Source organism: Leuciscus leuciscus, assembly GCF_965113295.1.
Source record: "Leuciscus leuciscus genome assembly, chromosome: 21".
NCBI lineage: Eukaryota > Metazoa > Chordata > Actinopteri > Cypriniformes > Leuciscidae > Leuciscus > Leuciscus leuciscus.
Window position 1 is genome coordinate 29,460,048 of NC_138745.1, and position 19,265 is coordinate 29,479,312.

At 37.1% G+C, this 19,265-nt stretch overlaps 2 protein-coding genes across 4 annotated transcripts in view; one reads left to right on the forward strand and one right to left on the reverse strand.

The window, feature by feature from the left end:
• btbd17a (BTB (POZ) domain containing 17a) overlaps positions 1-19,265 on the forward strand; it is a 31,060-nt gene that overhangs the window by 2,492 nt on the left and 9,303 nt on the right. The window contains exon 2 of one of the 3 annotated variants that reach the window (XR_014201209.1): positions 16,017-19,119. The exons of the other annotated variants lie outside the window; for them this stretch is intronic. The gene's annotated coding sequence lies outside the window, so the exon portion shown is untranslated. Of the gene's footprint in view, positions 1-16,016; positions 19,120-19,265 lie in introns of those variants that run through there. 3 annotated transcript variants of the gene reach the window in all.
• Positions 884-15,371, reverse strand: gpr142 (G protein-coupled receptor 142). The gene is made up of 3 exons (XM_082152350.1): positions 14,383-15,371; positions 6,389-6,536; positions 884-3,585 (listed from the first exon to the last, which is right to left on the reverse strand). The coding sequence occupies exons 2-3, from the start codon at positions 6,519-6,521 to the stop codon at positions 2,633-2,635; spliced, it is 1,086 nt and encodes a 361-aa protein (XP_082008476.1). The 5' UTR covers positions 6,522-6,536; positions 14,383-15,371; the 3' UTR covers positions 884-2,632.

Here is a 19,265-nt window from a genome sequence, read left to right on the forward strand (position 1 = left end):
CAGTGCTATCGTTTAAGTCAAGGGCTGATTTAATTGATTCATGCGGTCTCTCTTCCATCAGAAACTCAAATTAAACTTGCACAAAGTTAAAATACATTTGTGTAAGTGGAAACATCAAGACTTTGGTCATTGTATCACATTTTACTCTGCATTTAGATTGAGCTTGTATATCTAAATGAATCTGAATCTGTTCTCTTTAAGCACACACTGGCAAGTGCTGCACGATATCTGATCAGATAACAAATTACAGTCATTTAATCGATTCTGGTCCATTCTAACAAATTGAGATTATAGCTGTTGCTGCATGGGTACGTGCACAGAAGCTCAGGGCTGGCTTTATTCAGCAGACCTTGAGCTCCTCGGATCGGCGGTCTGTTTGTACAGTGGTGTCTTCACTCGTTGTGTTCCCACGTCGAAGCCCCCTTTTAAAGCCTCATCCAGTCGCCATGTAATGAATGCACAGCTAAGCCAGCAACTGCACTTTGCACACCAGGGTTAAAAATGTCAACCATCTTGTTCTGCTTCACTGGACTGGCTGTGAAAGGGTTGAACTTAGTCATGCAAAATAACCTTCAGCTGCAAGAAAGGTCTCGATCAGAACAGTATACGCAACCTTATGTACGTTGTCTTGTGTTTGATGAGAAAGTGAAATGCTTATCACATTTGTTTCTCATATGGAAAATTACTAAGTGTATAATGATTATGATGTCTTGATTGGATTTAATTTTTAAGATGGCTTCAAATCTAAAGCTACTTTATAGTACACCCTCAGGAAAAGGCAGTACCCTAAGGTACAAAAGTGAAAACTTACCCCTATATGGAACATATTTTTAACATTTAATAAATTAATGAGTGAGAATAAAAGAAAAGAGTGTTAATGAAACACTGTTGTAAAGAACTTCATTCATTTACAATATGAGCAACATTTATAAAAACACAATATATGACATATTTTTGCAATATCAAAATACAACATTTAAATGGAATAGTTCACCCAAAAATATAAAAAAAAACACGGACAAAATGTACTCATCCTTGTAAACCTGTATGAATTTCTTTATATTAAAAGTGAAATTTTGAAATGTCCGAATGTGTATTTTGATATTTGTAAACAAATTCAAAGAAACATAGAGCATTTTCATATAATGAATGAAATTCCATCCTTTTTCTCACACAAAGCTATATTATACGGCTTCAGACAACCTGGATTATACAGCATGAGTCATATGAAACAGGTTTATGATACTTTTATGTTGCTTTTTTTGTTTTGTTATTGTGGTGATCTCGATTCGTTTCATTATATGGAAAATAGTTTTCCTCCTACCTGAGTTTCACAAAAGAAAGTAAGTCATACAGTTTGGTAACACAACCCAAAGGTGTCTAAAAGATGACAGAATATTCATATTTCCACCTATTCCTTTGAAGGTTAACCATTAATGGAAAATGACAAGACATAATACTCATTTAATGAGCCAAATATCTTTGTTTCATAAATACTGTAGTAAGTTTACTTGTCCCCGCAGAGGACAGGACAATAAATAACACAGATATGCAGATCAGTGCAAAACACACTCTATTCTGGAATGGTTATTTCTTGATTTTTAGATGCCTAGATAGCAACATAGTGTCGGCCCAGATCCGGCCCACATCTGGTACTCATGGAATCCACATGCACCAGATGTGGCCCGGATCTGGGCCGACACCATGTTGCTGTCTGGGTGTGATGTCCTATAAAACTTACTTGTTTATCAGCAAGACAAAGTTAACATTATTGGGCTTTTGTTTAATGACCATAAACTAACAAGAGGTCAGATAGGACGATGAACAGTACCTGTGGTGCACATTAGCATGAATGGATGCTAGACTGTTTATCTGGATATGTTATTATGTGGGAAACAAGTCACTATTTTTTCTATTCTATTCTGACGCCAATCACGCAGCGTTACACACTAAAGGTGCGGTCACATATCGTTGCTCTGCAAAATTTCACCGACGAAATCCAGTCATTCCAATAAGAATTTGCATAATCAAGGTTTTTGCATAAGGTGAAAAAGTTACATACTGATTTCACTCGTATTCAAATTGATTGTGTGAATTTATAGTGCTGAAAACTGCTTGATTTGAAAGTGACTTTTCTATGAGCTGTGCTTCGTACATCTCTACACTATTGACCATAGAAAATTAACCTTTTTTTGCACTTATGTGACTGCACCTTTAACCTTTCAATCCACAAAAAACACAAATTAGAACTTGTTTCAAGTTAATTATAAGAACAAGACTGGGATTTAAAGGGATAGTTCACCCAAAAATGAAAATGCTGTAATAATTTACTAAAGTAAACTGCCATTCCAAACCTGTATGATTTTTTCATCTTCAGAACACAAAAAAAGATATTCCCAAAAATGTTTCAGTGTTTTTTTTTGTGCGTGTCAAAAATATGGACAAAAAAGATAAGTCATGAACACTCAGACAGCAACATAGTGTCGGCCCAGATCTGGCCCACATTTGGTACTCATGGAATCCACATGTACCAGATGTGGCCGGATCTGAGCCGACACTATGTTGCTGTCTGGGGGGTGAGTAAATGATGACAGAATTTTCATTTTTAAGTGAACTCTGCCTTTAAGCTAGACTACATCTTGATGTCTGCCCTTTTGGGAGAGAGAGGAGTGATCTCTCGCTGGGAACGTTTGGTGCTGGAAATAGAGGAGGTGGAGGCATTGGCTGCGTTGCGCTGGTGATGAAGGGGCCGGCGTGGGTGCAACGGTGCCCCCCGGAACAACAGGACATCCCTCACTGCCGCTTTAAAGGGCTTGCTGACAAAACAGTACAGAAAGAAATTCACAGCAGTGTTTAGCATGGCTAACATGTTGGCTAAGTCGTATGCTAGATGTACCCGCCAATCGTTGTGCACCGATGACACGTAAAGATGGTAGAGCACCACTCCAGTACGAGGCGCCCACAGTATAGCAAACACAGAAGTCACTGCTAAGAGCATCGCTGTGGATTTACCCAGCTTGCCTGGCAGTGCCAGCTGTTGCCCACTCTCGTCTTGGCACATCTGCTGCCGCTGTCTCTTCCGTAGCCTCCGAATGATCAAGGAGTTTAGCACGAGGAAGATGCAGCACGGAAGAAAGTAAATAATAGTCACGTGGGTCCAAACCAGGACGGTGTCCAAGTTGTTGGGCGCGTGGCTGACCCTCCACATGTCCGACCACCAGAAGAATGGCACGCCGGATGCCAGTGCCAAAGTAAACACCACCGCGATGATCCTCCGGGCCCGTGCCGGGTAGCTGATCTGTCGGTGGAGTAGTGGGTGGCACAAAGCAACGTAGCGGTCGACCGTGAGGGGTACGGTGGCCCATATGGATGCGTGATTGGCGGAAAACTCCATCATACTGACCGAGCGCAGCAGCAGCACGGGGACCTCTCGGTGAAACACGGCCGTTTCCAGCAGGAAGCCCACGAAGATGATGAACAACTGGCTGAGGATGTCCGAGCCGGTTAGAGCAAGAAGATACACGTAGAGGGCCTTCTGGGTACGAACTGCCAGCCGGTAAAGGGCCACCAATGTCAGGATGTTCACTGGGAAAAGGTGACAACTGGAATTAGAAACAAGAATTGAGGTAGACAAGGATGGACAAGGCATAAACAGTGAGGGAATGAGGCCAGAGAAGGGAGAAACAGAAGACGGAGATTGGAATCAAAGGCATGGAGGGAGTAGACACAGCAGGATTGATGGGAAGTAAAAGATTAGGGGTCATATTTACAGAACATGGCGGCCCTCTGAAACCTTTGCCCTGATTTTCCACAAAGAAGAGATTAAGCTCAAGTGGATATGTACTGCTTTTGCTTGTTGACAAGACAGGAGATAAATGTATTTTAAGGTTTTTATTTTTATTTTTAAGTACTAGAACTATTTATAGAAAAAAAAAACTCCATTAGCTGAAAAAATCTGATAAAAATCTGGAGAATTTAACTCAGAGATGGAACTGAATCAAATAAAATTAAAATACAATTTCTTCTTGTTCATGTTGTTCCAAACCTGTACGCTGTCATTTTTCCATCAAACTTTTCATACAGTTTAGTGACCATGTCATATCACACTAGAAAAGCATGATAAAAAAATACAAATACATAATGAGAGAATTTTTATTTAAGGTTAAAATTCTGTCATCATTTACTCACGCTCATGTCATTTCAAACCTATATGACTTTCAGTGGAACATTTTGAAAAATCTCTGTGTATTTTTACATCCATACAATGATGTTTTGGACCATTCAAAGTCTTTTTTTTTTGTGTCATACTGGTTTGGAACAACAAGAGGGTGAGTAAATAATGACAGAATTCTCATTTTTGGGTTAACTAGAGATCTCATATTATTGGCCATCTGGTAAATTTGAATTGGCTGTTGTGAATACTAAGCATCTGTCCGTGACCCTGATCTGGTTTTTAGTGGAACGGGAAGCTTTTAAATGAGTCGCTAATTAATTGTGATTCGTATATTGATCTATCACCTTTCTTGTCCTTAAGCAGCTCTCAGTCTGTTCTGGGATTGGTGTAGTAAAATGTTTGTGGATGCTTAATGATTTCTTGTCTAGTCTGATGTGTGTCTCACTGAATAAATCTACCATGTCCCTCCTCCATCAAACGACTCAAGGTGAAGAAGATCATCTTCCCATGTTCTACAAATTTGTATATTATAAATGGAACAATTTATGTGCCATGGTCAAAATTCAAATAAAATCTTATTTTAATCTTATCTTAATCTAAATACTACAGTTGGAGTTTGAATCAACTACGTATGCTGAATTGAATTTTGAATGACAGAAGTCAACATTTGAAGTGGATCAAAACCTTTCATCAAAGTTACACATGAATTTTGAACAATACCCGGTCTTGTCTTAGGACAACTTTAATGAACTTTTTTGATCCACTTCAAATGTTGACTACTGTAGAATGACAGGATTGGGGAATTTAGAAAAATGTAAGTTAAAAGAAATTAAAAAAAAAAGCTTAATCATGCTGTTTTGCTCAAATTTTAAGACGCTTAACTTAACCTCCCAGATCAATGAATTAACATTTAAATTACATTAATATATGTACATCAAATGCAAAGTCTTATTTTAAATGCTGCATAATTCATTCAGAAAAAAATTACGTTTTATTTCAAACCACTGCAGTGTCTTGGAATTTCATTCCATTCCATTCCATCATCCTTTCTTTAAATTAAATCAAAAATCGCATCTTGATTTTGACCTTGATTCTTAAAGGGATACTTCAGGATTTAGCATTAAGCTTTGTATTAGTAGAAAACCTGTAGTATTTTCGAATTACCGTGCTTTCCACCCTCATATCCCCTCGAGATGAGAGATTTATGTATTTTTTGTCTGGAAAAAATCCTCCGATGACGCAAAAATCGTCATTTTGCGTCATTGGTGGATTTTCTGGCCAGAGGCTAGAGACTACAGCCAGTAGGAGGGGCTGTCCCGCATGTTTTCAACCCGCCCATAGGAGGTGGGATCTCACTCACAGAATGTACACATACATGTAGTTTCAGCCGTCTTTCTTTGGAAGCTAAGCTAGCAGGCTCTTGTTCTGTGGAGAAAGCTGAGTAGTAGGGGTTACCATCCTCTTTTTCCCGGACATGTCCGGCCGTCGAGATCGTCCAAAATGTCCGGGATTCAGCTTTTGCTTTCTGCAGTCGCCATTCATTGTTTACAGGCACACCTTTTGATTCAATCTAACTGAATTCATTCCGATTGGTGAATCTGAATGTAGTGTTTACATGAACGCTAAATAAGTGATCGGTTGATGTGCGTTTTAACATTGCTAAGAAAATTCCCGCTCCTCCGTGAGAGATAGGAGACCGATGCGTCTCAGTAATGACGCCACCGGCCTCGCGCCCCTCAGCCTCGTCCTGCTCGCCACAGTAAATATGATGAATGGCGACTGTAGAACACAAAAGCCGAATCTCTGACATTTTGGGCGATCTCGATATCCCGGGCAAACTCGTCACGGAGACTCACTAGTAGCCTAACCTTGTTGTTTTCAACTGCTCTCTCTAACCGGTAGGCGTGGCTTGGGAGTGGCCTCGTGGAGCAGCGAAGCAAGTGCATTCTGGGAGTTGTTGTCTTTCATCCACATAAGCCAAAAATACATTTTCTGGCTTTTCTCAGTCTAGAAAGCTCCAAATTCAAACATTTCTTCACATTTCTTCTACATAAATGACCTATTTTAAATACACAGTCATATTTCCAGAGGTGAAGTATCCCTTTAACTTAAAACGCTTTCTCAATTCAATGTACTTCTCAATTTCTCAAAGGTGTACAAACCTTACTCTAACCAACCCTTATATATATAGGTATTAAAATGCACATCTCGTACCTGGCACTCCAACACACAACAGAGCACTGTAGTAGATGACAGGGATGTAAGCCAGCACACACTCTGACCTCTCCTGAGCGCTGCGCTCATCCTCCCGCTGGCCGGGCGCTGTGCCATTGTGCCAGTCAATCATGGCCTCCGAGTTCCTCTTTTGAAAGGAAAGAGAACAGGAAGGAAACCTTAAAACCTCTCTCTAGTGTCTGAAAATGACCTAAAACCTCTGTCACTTTGAGCAACAACTGAAACCACTGTGAAATGAACCTTTTTGTGTGCTGAACGTGTTTTGTCACAGAGTCTGCAGTGCAGAATAATGGAGCAGCATGGAATTTTACTATGCTCTGGTCCTCTCGCCGGGTCATTGTGCTAATGACAGAGACAGCTTGCCCTCATAGGTTAAAAACAGTCGATTAGAACAGATGGAATGAGTGCACAACACTCTTCCTCATTTACTTGTCTTATCTTTCCACTTCTGTGTTTAACTTTGATTACTCCCATAATTGCCCCCTAGGATGAGGCAATCAGCTCTGTGCCAAACATGTTTATTTGCTTTCAGACCCAGTGCAGAGAGCAGAAATGATAGCTTTGCTCTGTATATTTCCTTTTATTGCATGACATCATTGAGTTTTACGAACAACTTCCCTAATGTGCTTTGGTGTCTCTCCTGTAAAAAAAAACAAAAAACGGTGCATTTTGCCTTTGCATTGTTTTGTGTTGTCATTGGAATTGACCTGCAGTATATATAAAAGCCATTCATTTTTCCTTCTGGCAAACAATATGAGAGGGTTTATGTTGTGGAACATGATTGCCTGCTATGATGTTGCTGCTTCATCACCTGTCCTGCTTAGGTGGGCAAATTCACACTGTGGGTGAGAATTGGAGAAGGCAGGAATGATTGGTCTTCTGTCACATTATAATTACTTCTGTCACCTTATAATTACTTCTGTCTTTGCCCTATTGGGGATTTATGTGGAGACCAGAGTCTTTGTGATTGCCTTAGCAGTTCTGACTGAGCCCTTCTTTACCATTTTCAATTTCTTTCATTCATGTGCATTTATCATCATTTAATTTAGGAAAATCCGTAAAAATCTATGTTTTTTATATGACAGAATGGTGGTACTATGTTTTGGGGAAACATTTAATACCCATAGAAATTATTCAAAAGGGGTATAACCAGAGCCGATCAGCCCTATACGCACACTACGCAAGGTGCGTAGGGCCCCGCAAATTACTCAAGGCCCCGCCTCCCCCTCGTGTCAAAGCGCGTTAATCAATGTTTACTATATCGATGAGAAAATGAAGCGGAACTATCCTTCTGGTCACGAAAAGAGAGAGAAAAAAACACCATAAGAGTTCATTGCAGGAACAGTTATCAGGTAGACTTGTGACTCTCCTCTCAAAGTTTGATGTCAGCAAAGAACAGTAGGCTAAAGTTAAGTTGATGTGAGTTGATTTATTATGTTTAATAAACGACAAAGGACAACGGTGTTTGTTTATAAACTGCAGCTCGGAAAAGATAACCGCGTCGCGCGTTAACATGCGATCATATCATATGCACGTGCATGAAATGAAACGCACACTTTCCAGCAGAAACATCTGTTGTGAGTCCGGACCAGTACAATACGGGCGTGATGGCACTCCTCATTATAGTTTTAAAACAAGACGATGATTATCTAGTCGCTCAGTCAAGGTTTAGTTACAACTCTGCCCAAATGCAATATGGAAAGCAATGTATTGACATTGACTATTGATAGGCTCCATTGAATTTAAAATGTTGATTGGCTGGAGATTCTGGTCAATATGGATGCACATCCCTCAGTAAATAATAACCATCAAGAATCAAGAGTATCAAGAATTACTTTTATCATTTAAAACACAGTGACATGCTATGGCGCCATTTTAGCTTTTATTCATTCACAGGATAATTATGCATTTTTGATATCAATAATTAAATTTGTACTATTTAAAATGTGAATTCTTGATATTAAGAATGAACTTTTTACTTGTAACAATGTCTTCTGATATCAGGAATGACATTTTCACTACAACTAGTTAAAGGAGGGATTGTAGTGGGAACACTGGGGTGTCAGGTGTGACTGTGTGGCAATGGCAAATGGTTCATGGCTCACGGGTCAGGTATGAGGGCCCCTAAACAGAATTTTGCTTAGGGCCCCAGGGAGGTCAGGATCGGCTCTGGGTATAACCCATAAATACATTTTCACAAATATATGGTGTAAAAAATGCTTGAAACGGCTTTAAAAATATATTAAAACAACTGGTCATTGAAAGAAAATGTTGTTTCAATGTTGTTTATCCACTTTTGTTATTTCCTAATGATAACATGAAATAAATAAAAACTACCTCTGTCAGAAAGGGTAACAGAACTAAAAATGATTTGATAGTCTGGGACCAAATGATGTTTTTTAGTGAACTTATATTTCTATTAAAGTATAAATATTTTTAAGATAATACAACATTTTCTTACAATACCAGGGTTGAATGGTTGAGCTTGTCAAATGCAGACAATGGTATATTTGAGAAGTTTCACAATGCATTTCTGAATTAATAATGATCCAAAGATACTTTCAAAAAAGTTCACTTGTACGATCTCACTGGTGAAATGCAAGAAGGATCTTTTAATTTCCACTTCCATAGGAGCATAATCCCATTATTACACACAGTTATTATGTTGTGATGAGACTTTTATGGCTCTTTGTGACCCTTCACTCTATAGTTGTTTTGATACAGAAGCTGATAACTGATAAATCTTTAACTACAGGTGAGCGTGTGCTAGGCTACAGATGAGAGGTTTTCTCTTAAGTACTTTACTACTGATATTGTTCTCCCTTCTGAAAATATATCTACAAACAAATCATCGCTCATTTAAGAAATCCACAAGCAATGAGGAGGAGCATGTGTGTGTTTATATGGGTCTTTTTGATTGTGTTTATATGATATGCTGCTTGTTCTGTGAATCTGACTCTATGTAAAAATGTCAGGTTCACTGGCAGGACCAATATGTTTTTCCAGTAAAGCATGTGGTAACTGGACAGCAGTTGAGAAATCCCAAGTGATTATGATTAAAAAGCTGTTCAAATGCGCATTGCCTCTCTCGGAATGAGGGGGTGATGATTTTGGTGGTTTCAAGAATGTGATAAAATCCGATAAATATGGGTATCACACCATATTATTTTCTCTAGAGGTTTAGATTTTTATGGAGAGGAACCTTGTTCTCATGCATTAGACAGGCCTGTTAACGAAAGCCTGTAATATATCCATATTTCCTTGGGGAAATCTTTTGTGATTAGTATCCTCTTTCTCAAAGCCAACCCTCTTTATAAGAATAATTTTAAGGGCTGGGCAATATAACAAAAAAATTTTACTTCTTCAGCCTTTTGGCGATATCACTATTTATATAATTAAATGGTAAAGTCAATTTCAGTCAGGAACCATAATTCCTTTTTGCTATAATGTACGCGTCCTTATATGGATGGTACCGTCGTCCTTGAGCTCATATATATATAAAACCAAGTCTTGTTGGTCAAATATGGTAAAAATAGGAATGTTTCATATTTATTAGGGATATTTAATAATTTTCATTTAAATACACCAATATCTCAATAAACAACTATCCGTATTTACATATATTTTAATATATTTTACTATAATGAAATGTACACACATGGACTTGAATGAACATTTAAGTGATAATGCAAATGAATAATTGAATCAGAGTTTTGAATTGATTCATTAAATTAACATTTTAACTGATTCACATGAATGAATGAATGAATCTTTTGCAGCTGAAGTTTAAATAAGATACACTATTAAAGCATCTCTGTCTACACACACAAAAATATAGGTTCTTTATTTGCGTTTTTGGTTCCATGAAGAACCTTTGACATCCATTGAATCTTTCCAGTGCACCAAAGGTTCTTTATTGGAAAAAGGCTTTTAAAATGTTCTTCACACCAAGAAAAAAATGGTTCTTTTTAGAACTGGGGAACCCTTAAAGGGATAGTTCACTTTGAAATTAATTTTTGGTATGTTTTAGCTTACCTCAAGGGCATCCAAGATGTAGGCGTCTTTTTTTCCGCAGTAGTTTCAATTTTGATATTTTTAGGTCAAACCGTTCTTGTCTGTCAGTCATATAATGCAGGTCTATGGTCACTGTCTCAAAACACAAGCACAGAGTCCAAATTAAAACAATTCCCCGTCGTCCAAATTAAACAATTCCCCATCGTAAGTACACATTGATGGCCTAAGACACGAAACGAGCGGTTTGTGTGAGAAAACGAACAGTATTTATATCGTTTTGACCTCTTAAGGGCCTTTCACACAGGACGCGGTATGCGCGGCGCTGCGCTATAAAACCCATTCATCTCAATGGCTTGCGCCGCGCAAGGACGTTTTGTTGCTGCGTCGACCAAAGCGCAAGCGCAGCGGTGCGCATCATTGGCGAGCTCGCGCGCACGCCGCGGTCAAAGTTCAAAATAGTTCAACTTTTGCCGCTGCGCTCTGTGACGATTACCAGCGCGGCCAATACAATCGGGGGATCAAGCACGGAAATCAAAATGGATGAACGTCTAGTCTTGTGTGTGTCGGAATTTCATGAGCTGTACGATACAAGTTTGAGGTCGTATAGGGACATCGTCAGGAAAGCTGTATTCACAAATCAGTATTTTATGAGGATTTGATGCTCAAGAAACATTTATGATTATTATCACTGTTGAAAACCGTTATTTACATTTTTATTTCAGGATTCTTTTATGAATGGAAAGTTCAAAAGAACAGCATTTATCTGAAATAGAATCTTTTGTAACATAAATTTAGAATGGGACAGATACATGGTTTGCTGCTGACCGAAAGGAGGAACAACAGACGTAATAGAGCTCCCGCTAAAAGTTTTACTCCGCCTACGTCATAGCGCAGCGCAAATCGCGTTGTATCTGAAGGGCAACGCAGAACTCAGCGGCAAGCGCCGCGCATACCGCGTCCTGTGTGAAAGGCCCATTATACGCAGACATGTCCGAGTGATCTGATCTGACGTGTAAGCAGACTGATGCATAGATATATACACTAGATGTCGCCTTAAAGACATTCGTTCCAATGAACTGCCATAGACAAGGCGACATCTAGTGTGTATATATCTATGCACCAGTCTGCGTACACGTCAGATCAGATCACTCGGACATGTCTGCGTATAAGAGGTAAAAACGATATAAATACTGTTCGTTTTCTCACACAAACCGCTCGTTTCGTGTCTTAGGCCATCAATGTGTACTTACGATGGGGAATTGTTTAATTTGGACGACGGGGAATTGTTTTAATTTGGACTCTGTGCTTGTGTTTTGAGACCGTGACCATAGACCTGCATTATATGACTGACAGACAAGAACGGTTTGACCTAAAAATATCAAAATTGAAACTACTGCGGAAAAAAAGACACCTACATCTTGGATGCCCTTGAGGTAAGCTAAAACATACCAAAAATTAATTTCAAAGTGAACTATCCCTTTAATGGTTCTGCTTAGGGCTGTCAAAATAGCTCAAAAATGACGTTCGAATATTCCCTCTAAAAAACACACGAATATTCGAACTATTCGAACATCTGGTTGCGCATTTTGTCAATGACGCGCATTACATCAATAAGGACAAATTAATACAAAGAGATACATAACTACTTGTGTAGGTAGTTAATTTAAGTTTAAACATATTTGACAATGTATTACCAACACAAAACCAAGTAAATAAACTAATGGCCAAGACCGCAGACCTCAATCGCAGGCACTCTCTCCCTCTCTCGCCCTCGCGCTCTCTCTGCGCATAACAGTTTAAATTAACAACAACAATAAGCACATGTTGAGTGCTGATCAAAAGTTTTGTGCAAGCAATTTAAGGTCGCGACTCTTGTCCCAAATATAGCAGGCTTCATTCAGTGATTGAAACAAATTTATTAACATTAATTGAAGTTTTACAGTATAGAACCGACATTGAAAGCTCCGAGCGAGCTGTGCTGTGGTAAACATGGAACATTTCCGTTTAGGTTCATAAAAAATAAAGTGCTATTAAAAAAACATTCTTGGTGCTTGTATAAAAAAATTAAAAAATAATTGTCATTATGCCATGCTCATTTGGGTGCACATTTTCGAGATGTGACTTCATGTTGCTAGTGGTCGAATGGTATGCTAGCTGTATCTTACATAGCTTGCATACTACTTTATCTCGCGGCTCCACAATTTTACCTTCTACCGACCAAAATCCAAAGTACTTCCAGACATGGCTTTTTAGATTTTGGGGGGTTAAAATCACTTTCTCTGCTGCGGTCGAGTTGGGCTCTGCACTTTCTGCCATCTTCCATAAGTCAACTTTCAGCAGTGACGCTGTGCTAGACAGTGCGACTCGTGTGACCTGTCCCTGACGCCTCACGGCAGCGCACCCACTCGCAAAGCAGACAGCCGCGCCTCTGCTTCCGCGGGCGTGTTTTTCCATATTCGAAATTCACATTCGAATATTAATTTTTACGTTCGAATTTCTGCTTTTTAAAACTATTCGAATATATATTCGACTTTAGAATATTCGTTGACAGCCCTAGTTCTGCTATGGCATCACTGTGAAAAAACCCTTTGTAACCTTTCTTTTTAATGCTCTCAAGAGTCATAAGACAAGGTAGGATTGTGAAATTAGACACTCTATGACCAAATAAAAAATAATGCATTAAATCATGCTGATATTCACAATTAAAGAAATTAAATTGCTGGGATTTTTTACGTAAATCTGATCTGGCCTTGCACTGTTTCCTCATAAGCAATGAGAGCTTAATTCCAAGAACAGGGATTTCCAAAGTTCCCATCCAGAGACTACCAGTATAGGGTCTCAAAAAGATTCATATAACTTGTATAAGCTGTTTAAGCTCAAAGCATGACATTGCAGCTTATAGCATAGCCATGTTTTCCATCACTGCTCTAGTTCCCATTGCGTCCTGCCTATACCCACACACTCTATGTTTGTTCAAAGAATCAGCGCATCTGATTTGCAGACAATAATGAAAAACGTTTTTTTTTCTAAATACTGAACTGTGGCTCTATTTACATGTGAAATCACCTCATTTTGCTGAAGTATATAAATAGCCACTGTTGATGTACAGGGAGTCAAATGTGTAAGGTTTCAGATCTCTCTCCATGGACTTTCTCTCCGCTCTAATGAACACGCTCAATTATTCATATTCGCCTGGTACACCTGAGACAATAGTTATAAGCTCAAGGACAATGGTATAGCAATACCATCCATATCAGGGTATGCAGGGAAAAGAGTGTTTCATTGCTTAGGAATAGAGAAGATGAAGGATACAGAAACAGGGCTAAGGATGAGGGATGGAGAAACATTTCAACAGTCTTGAAATTCGCAGTTTTTTGATTACATAATAGCGCTCAAAAACAATCTTTATCTTATCAATAGCTATCTTTTTGAGTTATATATATGGATATCCTGAGAAAATATTAAGATGACAAAACACAAGAGGACACAACACGTCAAATAACTTGAGTTATGTGCAGAGCAAATCAGTTAACACTCGTTTTTTAAAAGCTGGCATTGTACTGGCAGTATATATATATAATATTGGTATATTGTATAAAAGACTTTGCATTATTTATGTACCAATCAAACAGTATTGTGTGACACTTTCATGCTAATTTGTCTCTGGCATCGTTTTAAAATATGATTGCACATGTTTAGCCTCTCACACGATCATACAAAGTAGCTGAAGATCTTTATTGCACTATACATTTTTTTTTTTTTTTTTTATACAGCAATATAAAAAAAATAAATAAAAAAAGTGCTCCACCTGTATTTACTATTTAATACAGCAAATACTTACTAACAATAACTGTAAATGCAATTGATGCTCTCTCCTCACTTAGATAAATTCACTTAGCACTCTCTTAAATAAAAATAAATAAAGATTCTCCTAAATAAAGGCTGATAGCTTTTCTTACCCTCACAAATGGCTGCAGGTCCCCATCCGTGGACTCTTAACACCCGATGCCCAGCCAGGCAGCCCTTGAGGAGGACAGCGAGGAAGACACACACATCACTGCAACCACACACTGAGTTCAGGAGGAGGTTATGGAAGGAGCTATAGAGAGAGATAGCGAGATAGACAGAAAGAGAGAGAGGGAGGGAGGGGTTAAGCAGGGCTGATTTCCACAGGGAGAATTTTGGTAAACGAGTGAAGCATTGAGACAGACATAAAGAGGTCCATCTTTCAGAGAGAGGTCAGTATAGCAGAGACACATGAGGAAGAGGGTGTATTGTTTTACACTGCAGCGATGCCTTTAGACCCATGGGAGCTCTTATCTGGTGTGTGTGTGTGTGATCTTTATAGGATTCCTCTGGCTGTGATGTAAATTTTACTTGAACTTAAAAATAGACTCTGTGGTCCTCTTTAAGCTTTTACCATTTGAATCAATATGTAGATTTGTACATTTACAGAAGTGAATGGCGCTTGCCTGCACAGAACTCACTGTCACGATGCTATAGGGTGTTCAGGGTGGTCTTTATGTGGGTGATGTGGTGTACTGGAAGGTTGACCCAGGAAAAAGTCATAAGAGTCCACTGTTCTGGTCTCTAAAATATGTAATAAATGGTTACACTTTATTTTAAGGTGTCTTTGTTACACTGTTATTATACATTTAAGTATTGAGTAATATTAAGTAACACATGTACTTACTATAGGGTTAGGATTAGGGTTTGGTCTGGTTTAGGATTCGTTGCATGTTGTTATGCATAATTTATAGTTATAACTATAGTAACTAATTATGTAACAATGACACTGTAAAATAAAGTGTTACCTAATAAATCTTTCAATGTAAGCTTTTGGGATAATTTATAAATTGTAAGTGTAATCACTTGGCAAACTCAAGCCCCTCAAATCTTAAAAACTATTTTATTTTAATATTATTTATATACAAATTTGGTATTTTGAACCAGCGTTTATTTTAAAAATTTTCCTTTTTTATAATTTTTTTCATTTTAGTTTCATTATTAACTTAGTGTGCTTTTGTCATTTTATTCTTTTTAGTTTTTTTATATTCTATTTAACTTTAATTTATATATATTTCAGTTTGAGTAATTTCAGCATCGACGTGTTTTATTTCAGTCAGTTGTCAAGACAACATTTCAAATTTTTTTCATCTTCAAAGTTTTTCATCTAATATTTGGGTAGCAATTTATTTTACATTCCTGTTTCGCATTAACCTATTTGTACTAATTGTAGTAATGACAATAACTAGGTATAACCCTGAACCTTCCCCTAAACCTTAACTTAACCCATGTAGTTACCTTACACTACATTGTAAAAAAATTATATGATTAAAAGGTTATGACAACATATGTTTTTACATTGCTCATCAAAATAAGTTAAGCAATTTAGTCAAATAAGTTATAGCCAAGATTCTCATTTGTTTAAGACCGTTTAATGTAATTTAAATTGAAATGACTTAAACATCCAAGTTGATAGTACTTTTTTTTACAGTGTACAGTACTGGAAGTGCACATAAAGTGAAAATAAAGAGTTAATAACACTGCTCACAAAGTAGTTTTTTTTTTTTTCATTTTTCATATGTACTAGTACCAACCATCAGCCAGAAACATCATGTCTCCAGATAGATGGAACAAAAAGTACATGTAAACCACCATCTGGACAAAGAAGGAGAGAAAGGGATGCACGGATGCTTTCTCTCTCTCTCTCTCTCTCTCTCTCTCTCTCTCTCTCTCTCTCTCTCTCTCTCTCTCTCTCTCTGGACTGGCCATGCAGAAAATGAGCTGAGTAAACTCTCTTTCATTGGTCATGGTGTCAGCAGTATGTATTAATATTGCATAGGTGTGATAATAGAGAACAATCTTTGCTATAAATATCTATATTTCTCAATATAAAGCTTGTTGATCACTACAGAATGTCCAAATTCTGAGAACATACACACACCTCTGGGGAAAAAGCCCCTTTTTATATTTCGAAATATCACAGAAAACAATGGAAAAACGAAATAATAATATCGGAGTTACTTTTTTTAAATACTGTTTTCCCATTGATTGACTGACAGCTCTCCATGTTCACTTGTTGAGAGAAATTGTGAGTAAGGGCAGAGGCGTTGTGTGTAAACATGATGGTTATTGTAGTTCTAGACTAAATGTGAGCAGGCATTTACTCATCTCATTTGCACAAAAGCAGATTCAGTATTCCTCAAAATGAATAAAAACGATATACTAAATATTACGTAAACCTGCAATCATTAAATATGTTAAAAAGCACAATGTATTTAATCTCACTTTATTAGCCATTGTCTTTGCCAAGTCTTTTGGTTATTAAAAAACAAACAAGCAAGCCCATCCCAGGTACGAAAAAGTAACACAAAAGTATAACACATTACTTTCCATAAATAGTACTAAGTATCAAAATTAGTCACTTTTTCAGGGAGTAGTGCAATACTAAAACATAGACCTTTTAAAAGTAACTTCCCCAGACGTGAAACTGCTTTTAGAACAAGAAAAAAATTTAGGACAGGAACTGATTTTGTCCATTGAGGATTGAATGGACAGGTTGTGTGAAGAGATGTTGCTAGTTATTTTAATTAAAGTTTACATGAAGCACATGAAAAAAAAAAAAACATTCACAATAAACACTGTATTCCATAAAAAATAATTGTCCATTTTGATCTCATGAGATGTAGGCTATATGATGTCAAAAGACAGCTATGGGAAGTGGTCAATCTCTGTGGCCTACAAAAATCTCAACTTCCAGCACAATGCGTAGGAGTGAGATACACTTTACACAAGAGCCAATAAACACTGCTGTGATGTAGAAAGGGGTTATGTCCACTTTGTCCACTCTGAACTGATTCCCTTTGCTTTAATGTACTCTTTTGAAGAGCGAAGAAGAAAAACTGTCAACACAAACTCATAAAGCACTTAAAGTGAACAGTCATTTGGTTCAATCTAAACACATTAATTCATAACAGCACGTAATGTGATTGCTGTGAGCGGGGGTTCACGGAGGCTAACATTATGAATGTGATTTTAATTACCTGTAATTTCTGAGGCATGTGGTGGAGATGAAGGGAGAGAAACAAGATAAAAGGAAAAACACATGAATAAGTGAGAGAGCTTTTTTGTGAGTAATTATGGATTATTAATGCTCTCTTTTGTCTGGATAACAACAGAAAATGCATTTCACGATGGGGAATACATTAACAATGAGTAGCCTAATACATTTGTATTTATTCATCTGTGTTAATGTTAATTACAAATACAACTTTTCATTGTTAGTATGCTTGCTCAGGTACATTAAATGATATAAATGCAACTTTTGATTTTTATAATATATTATTAAATGTTGAAATTAACATTAACCTAAGACTGATAACATACAAGTTATGTCAAAGGTGGACTGGACAATCAAAATAAAGTGCTACCTTAATAAATGCTTTCAAAATAAGTTGAACTGTTAAAAAAAGGAATCTTATAGTAAAGTGAACTCAAATTTCTATTTAATCAGGAGCATTTAGCATACACTGTAAACAATTTCTAACCTCCCAAATCAAAAATTTCAAGTGACCGATAACATCTAAATTTTTCAATTGGCCCAAGTGAAATTCTTGTTGCAATAGTCTGTTAACATTGGCTCAATGAGAAATAATACGTCAGACTTATTGAAAAATTTTGATGTTATCGGTCACTTGAAATTTTTGACTTGGGGATGTAATTTTTTTTTTATACAGTGTATAAGCATTTTAAGCATTTCGTTTGTAACAATACTGCCCTCTAGTGACATTATCCATTCAAGTTTAGTAAAATGAGTTGTTAATAACTCCTGACAGATTCCACAGAATGGCAACCTAATGTTAAACCAAAATAATTAACACAATTCAAAGGAAAATAAAAATGAAACCAATTTATTCATGTCAGAAACAACACAATATAGTTGAAATGCAGTAGAACAGATACATTGAGGTGCCAAGTGGGTCAAACTATTATTAGATATAGTGAGATAAATCGAATTAGGCTTGCTGGGTCACTGTATCACTGGTTTTGACATTGTCATCAACAATGATCAATATACCAGCAGGCTAACCATGGCTTTCTTTTTACTGAGTGGTTTAAATGTTGGAGTATAAATTATTCGTATAATAAACCAAGGGCTCTTTGGTCACATTTAAATGATGTCGTCAGTTGTCATTGCTCTAAACATGTACATCTAAAAAAAAGTTTAAAGGTATGATTTCTGCTGCTAAATAGTCAACATACATACTCCTACAGTGTGCACATTTGTCCAAGTTGTAAAAAACACACAAAGATTATTGTATGCTTTACAAGAAAATACTACTTCAGTATTTCTACTTAAAATTAGTGTGGACTTGATAATAATATGGCCTATATACTTGACAATGACTGCCTCTTTCACCTGAATATGAAAGCTTACTGCTTTATTACACTGTCTATGAGTCACTGTATCACTCATAGTTACTGTTCTAACACTCTACAATAATATTGACTGTTCCTAGGACAGGTCAACAATGAAACAATACACACATTTAGTAAGCCATAAGGTATAATCAGATGGTCATTATCAGATGACTGTACATTATCCTGCATTCTTAAAAAGAAATGAATAGTTTTATTCTGCAAAGGTGCATTAAATTGATCAAAAGTGACAGTAAGAGTAAGACTTTCCATTTATAAAAGAATCCCAAAAAAAGACTTGTGTAATGGTTGTTGAAAATTCAGCTTTTCCATCACAGGAATACATTACATTTTAAAATATATATAAAAAATAGAAAACATTTATTTTAAGTTATATAAATAATTTAATAATATTTCACAA

What these genes read in the sequence shown, in the direction of transcription:
- gpr142 (XM_082152350.1), bottom strand. Translation starts at nt 6,521, where the DNA reads ATGATTGACTGGCACAATGGCACAGCGCCCGGCCAGCGGGAGGATGAG. An exon ending in GTTGTGTGTTGGAGTGCCAG is followed by an intron (nt 3,586 to 6,388) that starts GTACGAGATGTG and finishes ACCTTTTCCCAG; the next exon opens with TGAACATCCTGACATTGGTG.